Source organism: Natator depressus, chromosome 12 (genome assembly GCF_965152275.1).
Source record: "Natator depressus isolate rNatDep1 chromosome 12, rNatDep2.hap1, whole genome shotgun sequence".
Taxonomy (NCBI): Eukaryota; Metazoa; Chordata; order Testudines; family Cheloniidae; genus Natator; species Natator depressus.
Genome location: NC_134245.1, coordinates 1,864,290 through 1,880,524, shown reverse-complemented (window position 1 = coordinate 1,880,524; position 16,235 = coordinate 1,864,290). Strand labels below are relative to the sequence as shown.

General features: G+C 46.7%; 1 protein-coding gene and 1 long non-coding RNA gene across 2 annotated transcripts in view; one reads left to right on the top strand and one right to left on the bottom strand.

Annotated features, from left to right (window-relative positions):
- GLG1 (golgi glycoprotein 1) overlaps nucleotides 1-5,022 on the bottom strand; it is a 172,640-nt gene extending 167,618 nt beyond the window's left edge. Inside the window, exon 1 of the mRNA XM_074968320.1 lies at nucleotides 4,711-5,022. Coding sequence (XP_074824421.1) covers nucleotides 4,711-5,022 — 312 coding nt within the window. The remainder of the gene's footprint in view (nucleotides 1-4,710) is intronic.
- A 220-nt stretch (nucleotides 5,023-5,242) lies between these two features.
- LOC141996755 (uncharacterized) lies at nucleotides 5,243-15,481 on the top strand. The gene is made up of 3 exons (XR_012641597.1): nucleotides 5,243-7,076; nucleotides 10,596-10,771; nucleotides 13,657-15,481. It is a non-coding gene; the product is annotated as an uncharacterized LOC141996755 (long non-coding RNA).
- Nucleotides 15,482-16,235: the final 754 nt, after the last annotated feature.

Sequence of the window (16,235 nt, the reverse complement as noted above, 5' to 3'; positions counted from 1 at the left end):
GAAAGACAGCTTAACTAAATAGCAAAAACTTCTAATTTAAGGTTAGAAAGAATCTTAGTCTGTTTGGGTGTTTTGTTTTGTTTTTTTAATTTAGGAAGTGATCACTGTCATTGCTAAGCCAATGGTACAAGCCCACCCCAATGAGGCTAACCATAAGTCACTGATATCTGCTAGCTCTGATAACGAAAGAGAAATGAAGACAGTTCTTAGCACATATTTCCACTTCACAAAATACCACTACTTATCAGAGGCACCAAGTACTGAACAGCTCATAAGGACTGACCTCGAGTGTTCCCTCTAATATTTCTCACCCATGTGCAGAATGAATTTTGTTATGTGTACCAATATGGAGGTGATGTGTGACACACCTTCATATTGGTGCACATAACAAAATTTATGTGGTGGGGCTGGGTCCGAGGGGTTCGGAGCATGGGAAGGGGTTCAGGGCTGGGGCAGAAGGTTGAGATGCAGGGGTGTGAGGGCTCTGGCTAGGGGTACGGGATCTGGTGTGGGGCCAGGGATGAGGGGTTTGGGATGCAGGAAGATGCTCTGGGTCTACAGCGGGGAGAGAGGGCTCCTCCCAGCTCTCTCTCCCCCCCCATAGCACCTGGGCTGGGATGGGGAGGGTGGGGAATAGGAGAGGCACCTCTCCCCACCACGGCAGCTCCAGGGCTGGGCCCACAGGTTCAGAGCTGGGTTCGGGCTGCCCAAGCCGCAGCAGGTTGAGGGCCAGGCTAAGCTGGAGCCTGGGTAAGGACGCCCCTGCTGTGCCAGGTCCCCGGGCGGATTCCCCGAGCACCTGCACGCCACTAAGAAACCTGCTGTGCAGCCACGTGGCTTACAGGGAACTTAGCTAACCTCACCCCTCCTCCCCCAGCACTCCCTGAAGGTGCTTCCTAGACCTTCAGATCTGATATTACCAGGCCGATATGGGGAAACTGGCACAACTGACTCCTATTGCAGCTACATGGTGGATAGAAATGTATTGTGTTTATTTAACAACTTTCACTTCAAAGTGCTTCAAGCTACACAGATGCACAGACCTACATATGCAAAGAACCACTGAAGTCTTTCTGGGGCTGAGAACATCATACAGCGAAAACACAACAATGGAGTTAGGAGGTAAACCTCCGGAACGCAAGGACACTGGAACAAGCCCCCTTAGTCTCCAGAGCTAGCAAAGCAGTACTTTCCATAGGCACTGGGAGATACTGATTGATTTTTAAAAGTCAAAATGCCCCAACACTTCCCCTCAAAAATATTTTTTAAAAAAAAACTGTAAACAAAACACCAAAGCCAGTCCAAGCAGGGATTTTACTCCAAAAGTCAAAACCAGAAACTCCATGAAGTCTGTCTGCTAGGGACTTTGCTAATAATGCTATTGATTTTTTGTAGAAGGCAATGAGATGCTACGGTGATTGGCAGCAGTATAAAATCTGAAGACAGATAAAAAGGAGCCACTGGTGAAAGGCCATTTAACAACAGTAAAAGAAAAAGAATGCAGAATATGGCTAAACACACTGCATGTAAAAATGCAGAGCAGGTGCCACAAGTACTACTCTTTTTTTTACTGATACATTACAACTCATTAGTCAAATTTGAAGAAATGTCATGGTGCATGATACCCCTTATAATTAGCAGGACAAGGTGGTTGAGGTAATATCTTTTATTGGACCAACTTCTGTTGGTGAAAAAGACACTCTTTTTTGAGCTACCCAGAGCTCTTCTTCAGGTCCAGGAAAGGTAATCCGAATGTCACAGCTAAACAGAAGGTGGAACAGATAGTTTAGCACAAGTACTAAATGCATATCGTAAGAGACAATTCAAGGTGAAGTGGCCAGGTAACACCTCTGCAGTCACAGAACAAAAAAGGGCGATGACTGGATTACAGATTGTTGTAATAAGCCATAAATCCAGTGTTTATTAAATCCATGATTTTTAGTTTCAGCAAAATTATGAATTTAAGATCCCAGGGTCATCATTTGAAGGAGTTGTGCAGGTTTCCTCTGAGGCTGAGGACTGAGAGGTCAGATATGGAGTGATTACTTTGTGAAAAGTGTTTGCCCACAGATGATATGGTGCTTGTGTCTTATTTTTTGAGAGTTCATTTAAGTAACCTTTGGTTTCAGAGTAGCAGCTGTGTTAGTCTGTATTCGCAAAAAGGAGTACTTGTGGCAGCTTAGAGACTAACAAATTTATTTGAGCATAAGCTTTCGTGAGCTACAGCTCACTTCATCGGATGCATTCAGTGGAAAACACAGTGGGGAGATTTATATACATAGAGAACATGAAACAATGGGTGTTACCATACACACTGTAAGGAGAGTGATCACTTAAGGTGAGCTATTACCAGCAGGAGGGGGGACGGGACCTTTTGTAGTGATAATCAAGGTGGGCCATTTCCAGCAGTTGACAAGAACATCTGAGGAACAGTGGGTGGTGGGGGGGTGGAAACATGGGGAAATAGTAACTTTGTTTCACAACGTGTAACTGTCAATTACAGAAGACAAAAAGCTTTTTGTTAAATTGAGAACTCAATGCAACCGGACTCTTCTCTCACTCAAACAGGAATCTATCACACAGCTGGATTTTGCTGTCAATATGCTTTGAGCATATAGCTTTTGATTGCTCTTCCAGACTTCTTACTAGTACCACAGCTTCATATGTACCCCATTTATATGAGCACTTATAGAAAAATAAGAGGCAGACGTAAAACCACCACACATGTTCACCAAGTTGTTTTACTACAGCAGTAAAAATCACAAGTCAACAAAAGAAAGGGCCCCACTTATAGGGTTATCAAAATCCCAGACCATGCTTTTATTCCTCTGCTCAGCTTACCATCCATCAAAAACATATATTAGATAAACTTAAGGGAGGAAATAAAATTCTTTCAATGTTAAAAGCCCAGTTGTTGTTTGAAGGGAGTAAGAAAAAATGAAACAAATGGACGAGCCACTCTTCTGAATAGATTGTAGGTTCATGCAATCCATCTGGTATCCTCCTTCCTGAAGTAGATGTTACCTCGTGCTTCAGAGGAAAGCAAAACCTTCAGTGCACCCAGGCCAGTTGTGCAGTACTGTATATCGAGAAGCAGGAGAAATGACTGCCCTTCTCTTACCATAGAAAGCTTCTAATAAAAATTAAGTTCAGCGACAGTTTTTAATCCCAATAGCTACATTAGGAAGTAATAATTTCTTCTTTCTAAATTTACTGGCCATTAATTTAAGCTAGTGAAACAGACCTAATGTGTACAGATGAAAAATACAGTATGATGCACATTCAACAGGAACTGACATATGAGTCAGAAAACAGATCCTGCAATTCCAGTACCTTGTCTCCAAACAGCAGTCTAATACCCAGTGTTTCAAAGAAAAGAGAACCACTATAATGCACCTAACCGATTACTGCTGTACATTGGATAGAGGAAGGGGATTCCTTCCCAGCCCGTAGGCTAAAGACCCGAAAGGGGACATTAGACAAACAACATGAGGTACGCCTTTTTTCAATTAAATTTACTAGACAGCAGTTCAAATACATTTAACACACACCTAATCCTTCCCCAATCCTAGTAACTGTACAAACAAATAAGGACCAAACTGAACGAATGATAGCTTGACATGACTTAGTTTAATAAAGGCATCAATCCAGAATTCTGTGACCAAGAAAAATATGGCCATATTCTGGATATTCTATCAAAACACCTGCAACCCCATTTGTGGTATGAGCAGCACAATTATGAATACACACAGTGTAATAATTACCATCAAACTATCAAAAGATAAAAGCTCTAAACAGAGGTCAAGTACAGAATTAAGTTAACTGACAAAAGGGGGATCAAGTCCGGCTACCTCTACACAAAACAATACATACAATTGTACTGCCCTTCGCCAGTGGCTCTCAACCTTTTCAGACAAATGTACCTCTTTTCAGGAATCTGATTGGTCTTGTGTACCCTCAAGTTACCCCTCACTTAAAAATTACTTGCTTACAAAACCAGACATAAAAATACAAGTGTTGCAGCACACTACTATTGAAAAAAAGTTGCCTACTTTCTCATTTATGCCATACAGTTATAAAATAAATCTACTGAAATATAAATATTGTACTTACATTTCAATGAATAGTGTATAAAAGCAGTATAAACAAGTCATTGTATGTATGACATTTTAGTTTGCACTAACTTTGCTAGTGCTTTTTATGTAGCCTGTTGTAAAACCAAGCAAATATCTAGATAAGTTGATGGAGCCCCTGGAAGACCTCTGTGTACCCCCAGGGATACATGTACCCCTGGTTGAGAATCACTGCCCTACACACTGTCATTCAGCAGCATTTGCAATTTAAACACCAAAGAAGTAATCGTGGTGCCGCCAGGGACTCAGCTCTAAATCAGAGGGGAGGGTGCCCCCCCCAGGAACCACACTCCCCTCCCCGCCAGCAGCACCACGGCCAGTGCTCCCACCCCAGCAGGCGCAGAGGCACGGCCAGGGTCTGCTGCCCTCCGCGGCGCGCTCCCTCTGCAGGCTCTCACCCGGCCTGCAGGCGCCCCGCGGCTCTCGCCTCCTTCGTGCCCCGCGCCCCGCGCGTGCTGCGAGCAGACCCTGCCTCTGTCCCTCTCGCCCCCCCCGGCGCCCTCAGCTCCTGCCAAGCCGCCAGGCAGCCCTGCCGGGCTAGCAACTCCCCGCGCCCGCCCCCCGGCCGGCCGCCCACCTCTCTCACGTCCTGCAGGCACTCCAGCACGGCCAGGTTGTTGGCCCAGCTGTGCTTGGGGCAGACCCGGCTCACGTCCTCGCGGCAGGCGGGCTCGTCCGCCAGCTTCCACCCGCCGCTGGAGCCGCCGCGGGGCCCCCGGCCCCCCGGGCCCGGCCCGCCCGCCGGGACCTGCTGCGGGGCGCCCGGGCCAGCTGGCCCCAGGCCGGGCCCCCCTGCGGCCGGCTCCGCGGCCGCGAGCGAGAGCGAGAGCAGCAGCAGCAGCGCCAGCGGGCCTGGCCAGCGGCTCCGGACACGTCCGCACGGCGCCATCTTGGATCCGACACCCTCCAGCCCGCTTGCCGCCCCACCGCACGCAGCGCGTATGCAAATCAGCGCGCCGCCACGGGATGACGCCACCGCGCAGCCGGGGGGGGCCGCCAGGCCCTGGACAGATCCGCCCCCAGCGCAGAGACACGCCCCTTTCTCTGGCGCGGGCGGCCCGGCCTTGTCAGGATCAGCGCGCCGCGCATGCGCTCGCTCCTCTCGCGCCTAGGGCCTGAGCTCCGCCTCCTCCCACCGCGGGGCTCTGAGACCCCCGGCCCCGCCAGCGGGACCGACGGCCGGCCGGGCCCCGAAAGTCGTTAGTCCAAAGCGTGTGGTCACCTGATACTGCGGGGAGCGTGTGTGACTGAAAGAGGTGTTTAGCGGCCGGCGTGGTGGGTAGTCCGCTGCTGACGCCCGCTGTGCCGGCTTCCAGAGCCGCAGCCCGTCAGTCCGTGGCCGCAGAGAGAGCAGGCGGCCTTGCGGCACCTCCGAGACGAACGCATTTATCTGCGCGTGAGCCACAGCTCCCTTCATCGGAGGCAGCTCACCAAAGCTCGTGCTCAGAGAAATGTGTCAGTCTCCAAGGTGCCGCAAGGCCTCCTGTTCTTTCTGTTCTACTATTCAGTCACGCCGTGAGCCGTGGCCAGAAAGGGTTAAGCGGCTCCCAGGCTAAATGACCCAGATTCAACCTTTAGGGACACATTGGTAGATGGTGTTTGTGTTTTTGTGCGTTTATACATATATATTGGTAGGGGTTAACCGTGTAATCAAACAGGTCCTAGCTATGCTGTATTCCATTAATTCAGAGATCAAAAGGCGATCCTAACGTTTAAATGAACTGTAAAAATAGTGATATCACTGTATTCATATCTCTTTGAAATGAATATCAAATCACCTGCGAATTGTGGAAAACAGGCAATTGCTTTTTGTTTATCCCTGTAGCTAATTACTGGTGAAGCTTAGGAAACAGGTCTACTTCAAAGTCTCCATGATTGCCTATTGTTCGCCTAAGGACTCCGAGCTGTCAAAAGAAGGCCTGGAACTGTATAAAGATATCTTGGGTCCTGATCCTTTTTATATCATTTCTGCTTGATGCTTCATGCGGGGAAAGGTTGAGTCGTAAGACTGAGATCTGCAGTCCCATCTGGATCACCCTGATTGTCAACATTGGACTATAACTTATGGACTAATTTTAAAATAACTCTTTGCAACTGTGAAGCTCACCATCTCCACTATGAATCTGATCTCAGAACTGTACTCATGTCTGTACGTAAACTGATCTTTTAACGAGTACTCTCTCTCTTCTTTAATAAATTTTAGTTTAGTTAATAAGGATTAGCTGTAAGTGTGTATTTGGGTAAGATCTGAAATATTCATTAACCTGGGAGGCAATGTGTCCGATCCTTTGGGATTGGTAGAACCTTCTTATATGATGAATAAGATTGTCAGTAGTCCTCATCATATTTGACTTGGGGGTCTGGGTGGAGGCTTAAGGCTGGGATATTTTAAGGGCACTGTGTTGTCAGCTAAAGCTGGGTACCAGTAAGGTATTATAGAAGCTATTTTGTGCTTGCTTGGTAAATCTAAGTATTGGAATATCCACCAGCTTTGGGGGTAGTCTGATCCATTCTTTGCAGTTTACCCTAATTGAGTGACCACAGTATGGCTCCCCGGGATTCTGGTCGCAGTGGCAGTATGAGAAAATATCTTATTTGAGCTTACTTCAGCCATACCTGGCAGTACATTCAGGATCTTATGATGAACACATCTGTTGTGTAGGTCACTCAGAAGCAAGCTTCATAGTCAGCCATATCTCGTACAGGAACATGACATGGAGTCAGAAGTAAGCTACAACCAAAGGAGAACAGAAACAGAAGGAAAAAAGCAACAAAGGTTGCAAAAAGAAGGAACAAAGCAACGAAGTTTGCAGGATCTCATCAGCATGCCACTCTTCAATGCCCAGAGAACTTCTGCTTTGACAAATGGATAGACTGGACCCCGTATTTTGCAAGATTTGTAATTGCAAATAAGTTCCACACAAAAATCCTAGAGATATATAGGTATCATCTTTAATTTTTGCTATGCTGAAGCATGCAGAGCATCTCTTTAAATCCTTTGACTTTAACTGATGACACAAAGATGACTGTGAAAGGGTTCTAGCTGTGTTTGATGCATACTTTATACCTTAGAGAAATGTGGTTTATGAAAGAGCACGTTTTCACCAGAGAATTCATGAGCCAGGGGAAAATGTTGAATGTTTTATAAGAGGTCTGCATACTGTGGCGTTGCACTCTAGTGATTTTATGAAAATATGCTAATGAGTGTGAATATAATATAACTGGAATATGCTTCATGCAAAAGGTCTCTTGTAAGGTGTCATTACAAAGCTTATAATCTACTAAGTAAAAAGAAAAAAGAAAAGGAGTACTTGTGGCACCTTAGAGACTAACCAGTTTATTTGAGCATGAGCTTTCGTGAGCTACAGCTCACTTCATCGGATGCATAGCATATGCTATGCATCCGATGAAGTGAGCTGTAGCTCACGAAAGCTCATGCTCAAATAAACTGGTTAGTCTCTAAGGTGCCACAAGTACTCCTTTTCATGCTATGCATCCGATGAAGTGAGCTGTAGCTCACGAAAGCTCATGCTCAAATAAACTGGTTAGTCTCTAAGGTGCCACAAGTACTCCTTTTCTTTTTTCTTTTTACGAATACAGACTAACACGGCTGTTACTCTGAAATCTACTAAGTGTGGTCATCGTATTGGTATGTATGTATCATTCTTGTATCTGAAAAAGAAATGGGAAATATAACTCTGAGGGCCTATTGTAATTATGCAAAGTGTGGGCCATTAATGGTGGTTTGGAATCTTGATGGCTCCCAGCAACCAGGACAATTGACTGTGGAATTGCTCTGTTTGCAGGCAGGCCTTCCTGTGAGTCAGGCTGGGAGGAATGAAGGCTTGGGGTCTCACAGGACATGTGCCATGTCACCTGGTACTGGAATCCATCTTAAACCTGGTGCTTTTCCATTTAGAAGGAGGGGTGGGGATGCAGAGAAACAAAAAATTCCCGCCTTGTGCCAAAGCTATATAAGGGGGTGAAACAGAACAAAGGGGGCTACAGTCATGAGAAATCCCCTCACTACCACCTGAGCTGGAACAAGGGCTGTACCAAGGGAAAGGATTGTGCCCAGACTGGGAAGGTCTCCAGTCTGTGATAGAAGTTTACTGAAACATCTGAGGGTGAGGTTTTATCTATATTCAGTTTTCTTACTGTGCTAGGCTTAAACTTGCGGGTTTTATTTTATTTTGCTTGGTAATTCACTTTGTTCTGTCTGTTATTACTTGGAACCACTTAAATCCTACTTTTGGTATTTAATAAAATCACTTTTTACTTATTAATTAACCTAGAGTAAGTATTAATAGCTGGGGGGCAAACAGCTGTGCATCTCTCTCTATCAGTGTTATAGAGGGTGAATAATTTATGAGTTTACCCTGTATAAGCTTTATACATGGTAAAATGGATTTATTTGGGGTTTGGGCCCCATTGGGAGCTGGGCATCTGAGTGTTGGAGACAGAAACACTTCTTAAGCTGTTTTCCAGTTAAGCCTGCAGCTGTTAGGGGACATGGTTCAGACCTGGGTCTGGGTTTGTAGCAGGCTAGCTTGTCTGGCTCAAGCAGGCAAGGTTCTGGAGTCCCAAGCTGGCAGGGAAACGGCTTAGAGGTAGTCCCAGCATATCAGTTGGCAGTTCCCAAAGGGTTTTCTGTGATCCAACCTGTCACATATACATTGGTTGAAAACTGATTTGGGGAATGCAAAAAACATGACAGTATTAGAGACAGGATGGTTATTGGGTTAACAGATAAAAATCTTTCACAGCAGCTACAACTGAAGACAGACTTGATCCTAGCCATAGCTATACAGAAAGCAAAGCAGTTTGAACTAGTCAAACAACAGACCAAAAGGTAGGGGGAAACCTGAAAAACCTGAAACTACCTTAGAAGCTATAAAGATACTTGAGTGTTAAAACTCATCATCATAAAACCTATGTGGCAAGGAGAGAGAACTCCAGGACCAGAGGGACAAATTCCAGCCTGCATGCTCAAGGTATGGAAAAAGTCATATTCCAAGAGATGTCTGTCCAGACAGAGGTGCACGGTGTAATAAAGGCAGAAAATGGGGAAGTTACTCACCTTGCAGTAACTGAAGTTCTTCGAGATGTGTGTCCCTGTGGGTGCTCCACTCTAGGTGTCGGTGCGTCCCGGCGCCATTGATCGGAGATTTTCGGTAGCAGTGCCTGGTCGGGACACAGGCACTCAGTTGGTATCTCCCATCTCGTTGGAATCTTCGTGAGCACCTGCATCCCGCACCCCCCTCAGTTTCTTCTCTACTGTGGCGCGATTATACTAGTACTCCAAAGTAGAGGGGAGGAGGGTGGGGAGTGGAGCACCCACAGGGACACACATCTCGAAGAACTTCAGTTACTGCAAGGTGAGTAACTTCCCCTTCTTCTTCGAGTGCTGTCCCTGTGGGTGCTCCACTCTAGGTGAATGTGTAGCAGTACCCACTATGGTCAGTGGGACTTTGGAGATGCAGCAGTGAGTACTGTAGAAAGTACTGTATGGCCTACTATGGTGTCTGCTGTGGTATCTTGCATGATAGAATAGTGTTTGGCAAACGTGTTCAGATGACCATGTAGCCACTCTACAGAAGTCAGAAATGGGTACGTTATGTAGGAAGGCAACAGATGTCCACACAGCTCGAGTGGAATGAGTTCTAATGCCTTCGGGCGGTTGAATATTTTGAATATGGTAAGAGGATCTGATGCAGTCAGAGAACCACTTGGACAGACGTTGTTTAGAGATAGCCGTACCTTTCGATCTTTCGGTGATGGAGACAAAGAGTCATGGAGATTTACGAAATGGCTTAGTCCTGTCTAACTAAAAGGCAATTGCTTGCCTGACGTTGAGAGTATGTAGGGATGCCTCGTGTGGAGTCTTGTGAGGTTTGGGATAAAAAGTAGGCAAGTATATTGGTTGGTTAAGGTGAATACTACCTTAGGGAGAAATTCAGGATGTGGTCTCAGAGTGACTTTGTCTTTGGAGAAGATTGTGTAGGGAGGATGGGCCATCAGGGCGCTTATTTCACCTACTCTCCTTGCTGATGTTATTGCAACTAAGAAAGCTACCTTCATGGACATATGGAGAAGAGAGGAGGTAGCCAAAGGCTCGAATGGAGGTTTCATGAGAGCATGAAGAATGAGGTTAAGATTCCATGTAGCTGCCGTTGGGTAAATTTCAGGGTAGCAATTTTGCAGGCCCGTGAGAAATCGTTTTATGGTGGGGAGGGTAAAGAGTGAATAACCTTCTAACAGGTCATGTAAGGTGGTAAGTGCCGCCAGGTGTACTTTGATGGAGCTGAGCGAAAGTCCGTCCTGTTTTAGTTTCAGGAGGTAGTCTAGAATGTTAGGGAGGGTCACCGTATTGGGCATTAAGTGATTACATGAGCACCAGAGGGCAAAACACTTCCACTTCTGCAGGTAAGTTTTACGAGTGGAGTTTTTTCTACTGTGCAGGAGGATGTATCGGACTTGCTCGGAACAGGCTAGTTCATGGGTTTAGAACCATGAAGGAACCAGTCTGTCAGGTGGAGCTTTTGGAGCTGCGGGTGAAGAACCCATCCATTGTCCTGGGAAAGGAGATCTGGTCTTTTGGGGAGAGCCCGTGGATAACGGGAGGACATGCGGAGTAGGTAAGGATACCACGTCTGTCTCTGCCAAGCCGGGGCAATAAGGATGACCCAGGCCTTGTCGTCTACGATCTTCCAAAGAACCCTGTGTAGCAGAGGGATTGGTGGGAAGGTGTAGAGGAGAGAGTTGTTCCATGGGATGAGGAACGCGTCTCCTACAGATGCAGTCCCGAGTCCCACTCTGGAGCAAAACAGCCGATATTTTCGATTCTGGGTTGTGGCAAAGAGGTCTACTGACGGGATACCCCAGAGGGAGAAGAGCTGTTGAAGTACTGCGGGATGCAGTTCCCATTCGTGTTCTGTTGAGAAGTGTCTGCTGAGTGCGTCGGCAGTAGTGTTTTGGCAGTCTCGTAGATAGGAAGTGATGATTTGTATTTGATGTTGTATGCACCAATTCCGTAGTTGGATGGCTTCCATCCATAGGGAATGTGATCGGGCTCCCCCTTGTCTGTTGATGTAGTACGTACATGCTATGTTGTCTGTTAAGACCCGAATAGATTTGTTCTTTATGAGGGGAAGAAAGTGAAGGCATACTCGCCTCACTGCTCTGAGCTCTAAGATTTATGTGTAGGTGCGTCTCTGATGCGGACCATCGGCCTTGTGCCCTGTGTCCCCCTAGATGCGCTCCCCAGCCGATTAGGGAAGCGTCCGTGGTGAGCATGAGTGTTGGGGATCGTTGCTGGAAGTGAACCTCCGTGCAGAGGTTTTCTGGTCTTGTCCACCAATGTAGGAAAGCTAGAACATTGGGAGGAGGAGTTAGCAGCGTCCCTAAGGTGTGTCTTTTGGGTTTGAAATTGGAGTTGAGCCAGCCCTGAAGACATCTCGTGTAGCCTGGCAAACTGGACCACGAAGGTGGTGGCTGCCATGTGACCAAGGAGCTGTAGACAGATTCTTGCTTGTGTCCTGGGACGAATAGAGAGCGTACATGTGAGCTGTGTGATAGCAAGGAATCTCTGATATGGGAGCGAGGCTCTGCTCTGGCTTGAGTTGAGATGAGTTCCAATGAACTCGATGTGTTGTGTAGGTGTCAGGGTGGATTTTTGGATGTTTATTTGGAGGCCTAGGCTGTGAAAGAGGGAGATGGCGAAATGGGTAGCTTGAAGTGTCTCGCCATAGGAGTTGCCCTTGATGAGGCAATCATCCAGATAGGGGAAAAGCGTGATCCCATGTTTGTGGAGATGAGCCACGACCATGGCTAGAGTTTTGGAAAAGACTCTTGGCGCTGTGGAGAGGCCAAAAGGAAGAAAGAACTCTTTATTGAATATGGTCATGACCGATTGTGAATTGTAGGAAGTGTCTTTGAGCTGGATGAATTGATATATGAAAATAAGCGTCCTGTAGGTCGAGGGCTGTGAACCGGTCCCCTTGATCCAGTGCAGGAATTATTGTGCCCAGTGTGACCATCTTGAATTTTTGTATCCTCACCAATTTGTTCAGTCAGTTCTGTGGAGGCGGGGGCGGGGAGAGGGCTCCGTCTGGAGCAGATGAAGAATTAGGGTTCGGTGAGTCAGGATATGGTTCGTAGCTCACATTCTCAGGAGGGGGTTCAGGTACTCTAGAAGTGGACGGAGCTGGAGATCGAGGCACAGAAGCAGGTAGTGGTTTCGTGGAAGAGGTCTGAGGATGAGTGGTAGGAGGATGTGGCCAAGGGTACCACTGGGGCCAAGGCACAGAGTAGGAGAACCCAGGTGCAGTCCACAGGGGGCGGGAGGGGAGGAAAAGTAGGGAAACTGAGGCTGGTGGCTGTGGACCGTAGCCTGAGGTGGAAGAGGGTCCGGTGGAGGAGAGGCAGGTGGGGAGAACTCTGCCTGCTGCTGTATATCAGGTTCACTGTCAGTGAAGGTAGTCAGTGCAGGTGGTGAGAGCGGCTGTTCGAAGAGTGAGCCCTGTCTATCCAGGAGCAGAGAGTTAGGCTCAGGTGGCACTGAGAAGTCACATTGAGTGAGGAACTGCTGCTCCTGCTCTCTAGGCTGCACCCAGCCTGGACTGTGCTCTCGCGCATTAGCGAGTGAACGTGAAAGTGTCAGCGGTGCCACGGGTCTGTTGGAGGTGCCCTGCAGGGGGTCCGCGGCTGGTGCCGGGGCAGGAGGCAGGCTCAGTGATGACATTCTCCCAGCACCGGGGCAGAGCGCGCAGTTGGCACCGCGGCTATTTTTAGCGCAGAGGGGGTCAGTGCTGACGTCCTTGTCGGCACCGGGGCAGAGTGCACAGCCGGCCCCGCAGCTATTTTTAGTGCTGAGGCGCTTGGTGCTGCGGAAACCTTCCCGGTACGGGAGGTCGGGTTCCTGCCTCCGCGGTCTGCGGGAGCCATGGCTGAGGCTTTAGAAAGAGCTGAGGCACCTGCCTGTGGCCCGGTCAGCACAGAGGGTAAGGATCTCGTGGGAGACCCTTTACCCTTGTCAGAGTCTCTCCTATGAGACTGCTGTGCTTCTCGCCTCTGTTCCAAAGAGGGTGAAGCAACGCTCCCCACTGGTTCAGATCTGGCTGGGGAGCGTGTAGGAGCAGGTTTAACTTTCCCCGTCTCTGAAAGCCGCAGGTCCCTGTCGCGCCGAGCCCTTGACTTGAGGCTCGTAGAGCGGAGGCACTTTGCAGGGATGTGGGTTTCCCCGAGGCAGTTCACACACTGTGAGTGCCCATCGGACCGTGGCATGGAGTCCTGACGGGAAACATGCTTTTTGAATCCTGAAGCCCCTGGCATTATGATCTAGAAATGGCAGGGGAGAGCCTCTCAGCAGGAGACAAGCCTGAAGTGAAAAGGTTTTTTTGTTGTTTGTTTGTTGTTTGTTTTTTAACTAAGTAACGAACTATGTAACTACACTAAAGGAAGGGAAACAACTGGGATGTAACTAATAACTATTTCTGTATTCTTTGTTACTTTTTTGCTACAGAGATCAGGGAAGAGAAGTAGCACTGCCCTGAGTCCCGTCTTCAGCCAGGGATGGTTGAGAAGGAACTGAGGAGGGTGCGGGATGCAGGCACTCAGGAAGATTACAACGAGATGGGAGATACCAACTGAGCGCCTGCATCCCGACCAGGCGCTGCTACCGAAAATCTCCGATCAATGGCACCGGGACACACCGACACCTAGAGTGGAGCACCCACAGGAACAGCACTCGAAGAAGAAATTGACAATTTACAGCTGTTTGCTGCACCAAAGCAGTCAGGGAGTTGACTCGTTACAGACAGACAGTCAGTCAATAGCTATTCTTACTGGGATCTATCACTTGTGATGACCTAGAGCCTACCTGGAGAGTGAAACTGAATATTCATGGCAAGACTATTGACTTTAAAACTCACATCACAGTTATTTCAAAAGGGTCTTACAATCACCTTCAACCCCTTTCAGAGGTGAAGACACTTGACAAAGCTTTGACTAGCCCTAGTGGTATTCTGAATTGCGTGGGCCACTTCACCACAGAAAGAGCTTATGAAGACAAAAATTATGCATTCAGAGTACATGCAAAGGATCAAAGACCAACAACCTTCTTAGTTACAGCGTGGCAGTCATGATGAATTTAATGAAAAGGTGGAAGAATTTGACAGAGGATTTGATGAATTGGAGTTTTGAAAGATGATCCAGTACTAATCAACTTAAGAGACCATGTTGAATCGTACAATGTACAAAGACCTCTATCAGAGGGACCTGGGAAGAGATTAGCTGCAGATTGATGGAAATTCAGAGGACATCATCAGAGGACCTGGTTATAGTGGACTATTTTTCTGGTATATAGAAATCATGTACTTGAAAGTCATAACACGTTGCAGTGTTATTGAGAAACTGAAGTGCACTTTGATATTCCTGAACAACTAGTGACGGATGAGGGACCACAATTCACTGCAGCAGAATTTAAGTAATTCGAAACAAAATATGATTTTGATCATGTTGCTAGCAGCTCATAATACCCACAAGTAAATGGAGAGGCTGAGAGAGCTGTACAGATAGCCAAGAAAATTCTACAGCAGGAAAATGCATTTCTTTGCTCTCCTGAGTTACAAATGAACCCCAATAGCAGCTACTGGATATGGTCGAGCACAACACCTGATAGGAGGACAACTCAGACCTACTGTTTCAACTTTGGGCTGGGAATCTATCTCCCAAATGGCCAGATATGAAGAGAGTAGCCAAAATGGATAAAAATATTAAAAGACAGTTTATGAACATTTTTACAACAGATATCACTGAGTTCGAGAACTGCCAGGTCTAGAGCCTGGTGACCATGTTCATGTCAAATTGGATGGGAAAAAGGATGGACAACTCCACCTGACATAAAAAGAAAGAATTCAGTGCCCAGATAGTATGATAGAGACAGACAGTGGAGAGTTCAACAGAAACTGTGGGCATCTAGTTTATTCTTCAGAAAGAACAATCAACAGAGCAAACGCTACAGATGCAGAACAAAATGATGACTCAAGGACCCAGGACTGACCACAGCTAGTCATTGCAACTAATGGACAGTCGGATGACCAAGTTGTTGTGTGTTTCGGTTGTGCATTTAGACAACCAAAGGGAGTCACAGACACTGAACAGACTGATACTTACTGAATTTCAAAGATAGTGTAAATGGTAGGAATGTAGAACTTCAAAGGGGAGATTTAATGGAATGATAAACTGTATTATACTTTGCATAATGACAGGTTTCAAAGTAGCAGCCCTGTTAGTCTGTATTCGCAAAAAGAAAAGGAGGACTTGTGGCACCTTAGAGACTAACAAATTTATTTGAGCACAAGGTTTCGAAAGCTTATGCTCAAATAAATTTGTTAGTCTCTAAGGTTTCAGAGTAACAGCCGTGTTAGTCTGTATCCGCAAAAAGAAAAGGAGTACTTGTGGCACCTTAGAGACTAACCAATTTATTTGAGCGTAAGCTTTCGTGAGCTATAGCTCACTTCATCGGATGCATACTGTGGAAAGTGTAGAAGATCTTTTTATACACACAAAGCATGAAAAAATACCTCCCCCCAACAGGAGAGTGGGTTTGGGGGGGGGGGGAGAGGAGAGAAAACCTGGATTTGTGCTGGAAATGGCCCAACTTGATTATCATACACATTGTAAGGAGAGTGATCACTTTAGATAAGCTATTACCAGCAGGAGAGTGGGGTGGGGGGAGGTATTTGTTCATGCTTTGTGTGTATAAAAAGATCTTCTACACTTTCCACAGTATGCATCCGATGAAGTGAGCTGTAACTCACGAAAGCTTATGCTCAAATAAACTGGTTAGTCTCTAAGGTGCCACAAGTACTCCTTTTTTTTTTTTTTTTTGTATTATACTGTTCAGCTATTAGGTGGTGCTGTGTGTAAAATTCCTTCTTTAAGCTCATAACAGCCACACCTGGCAGAACATTATGGGATCTTATGGTGAATATCTGGTGTGTATCTCACTAAGAAGCAAGTTCTGTAGCCAGTCCATGTCTGGTACAGGACCATGACAGCATGCCAGATTTTTGTATTGTATACAAATCCTAGCAGAAC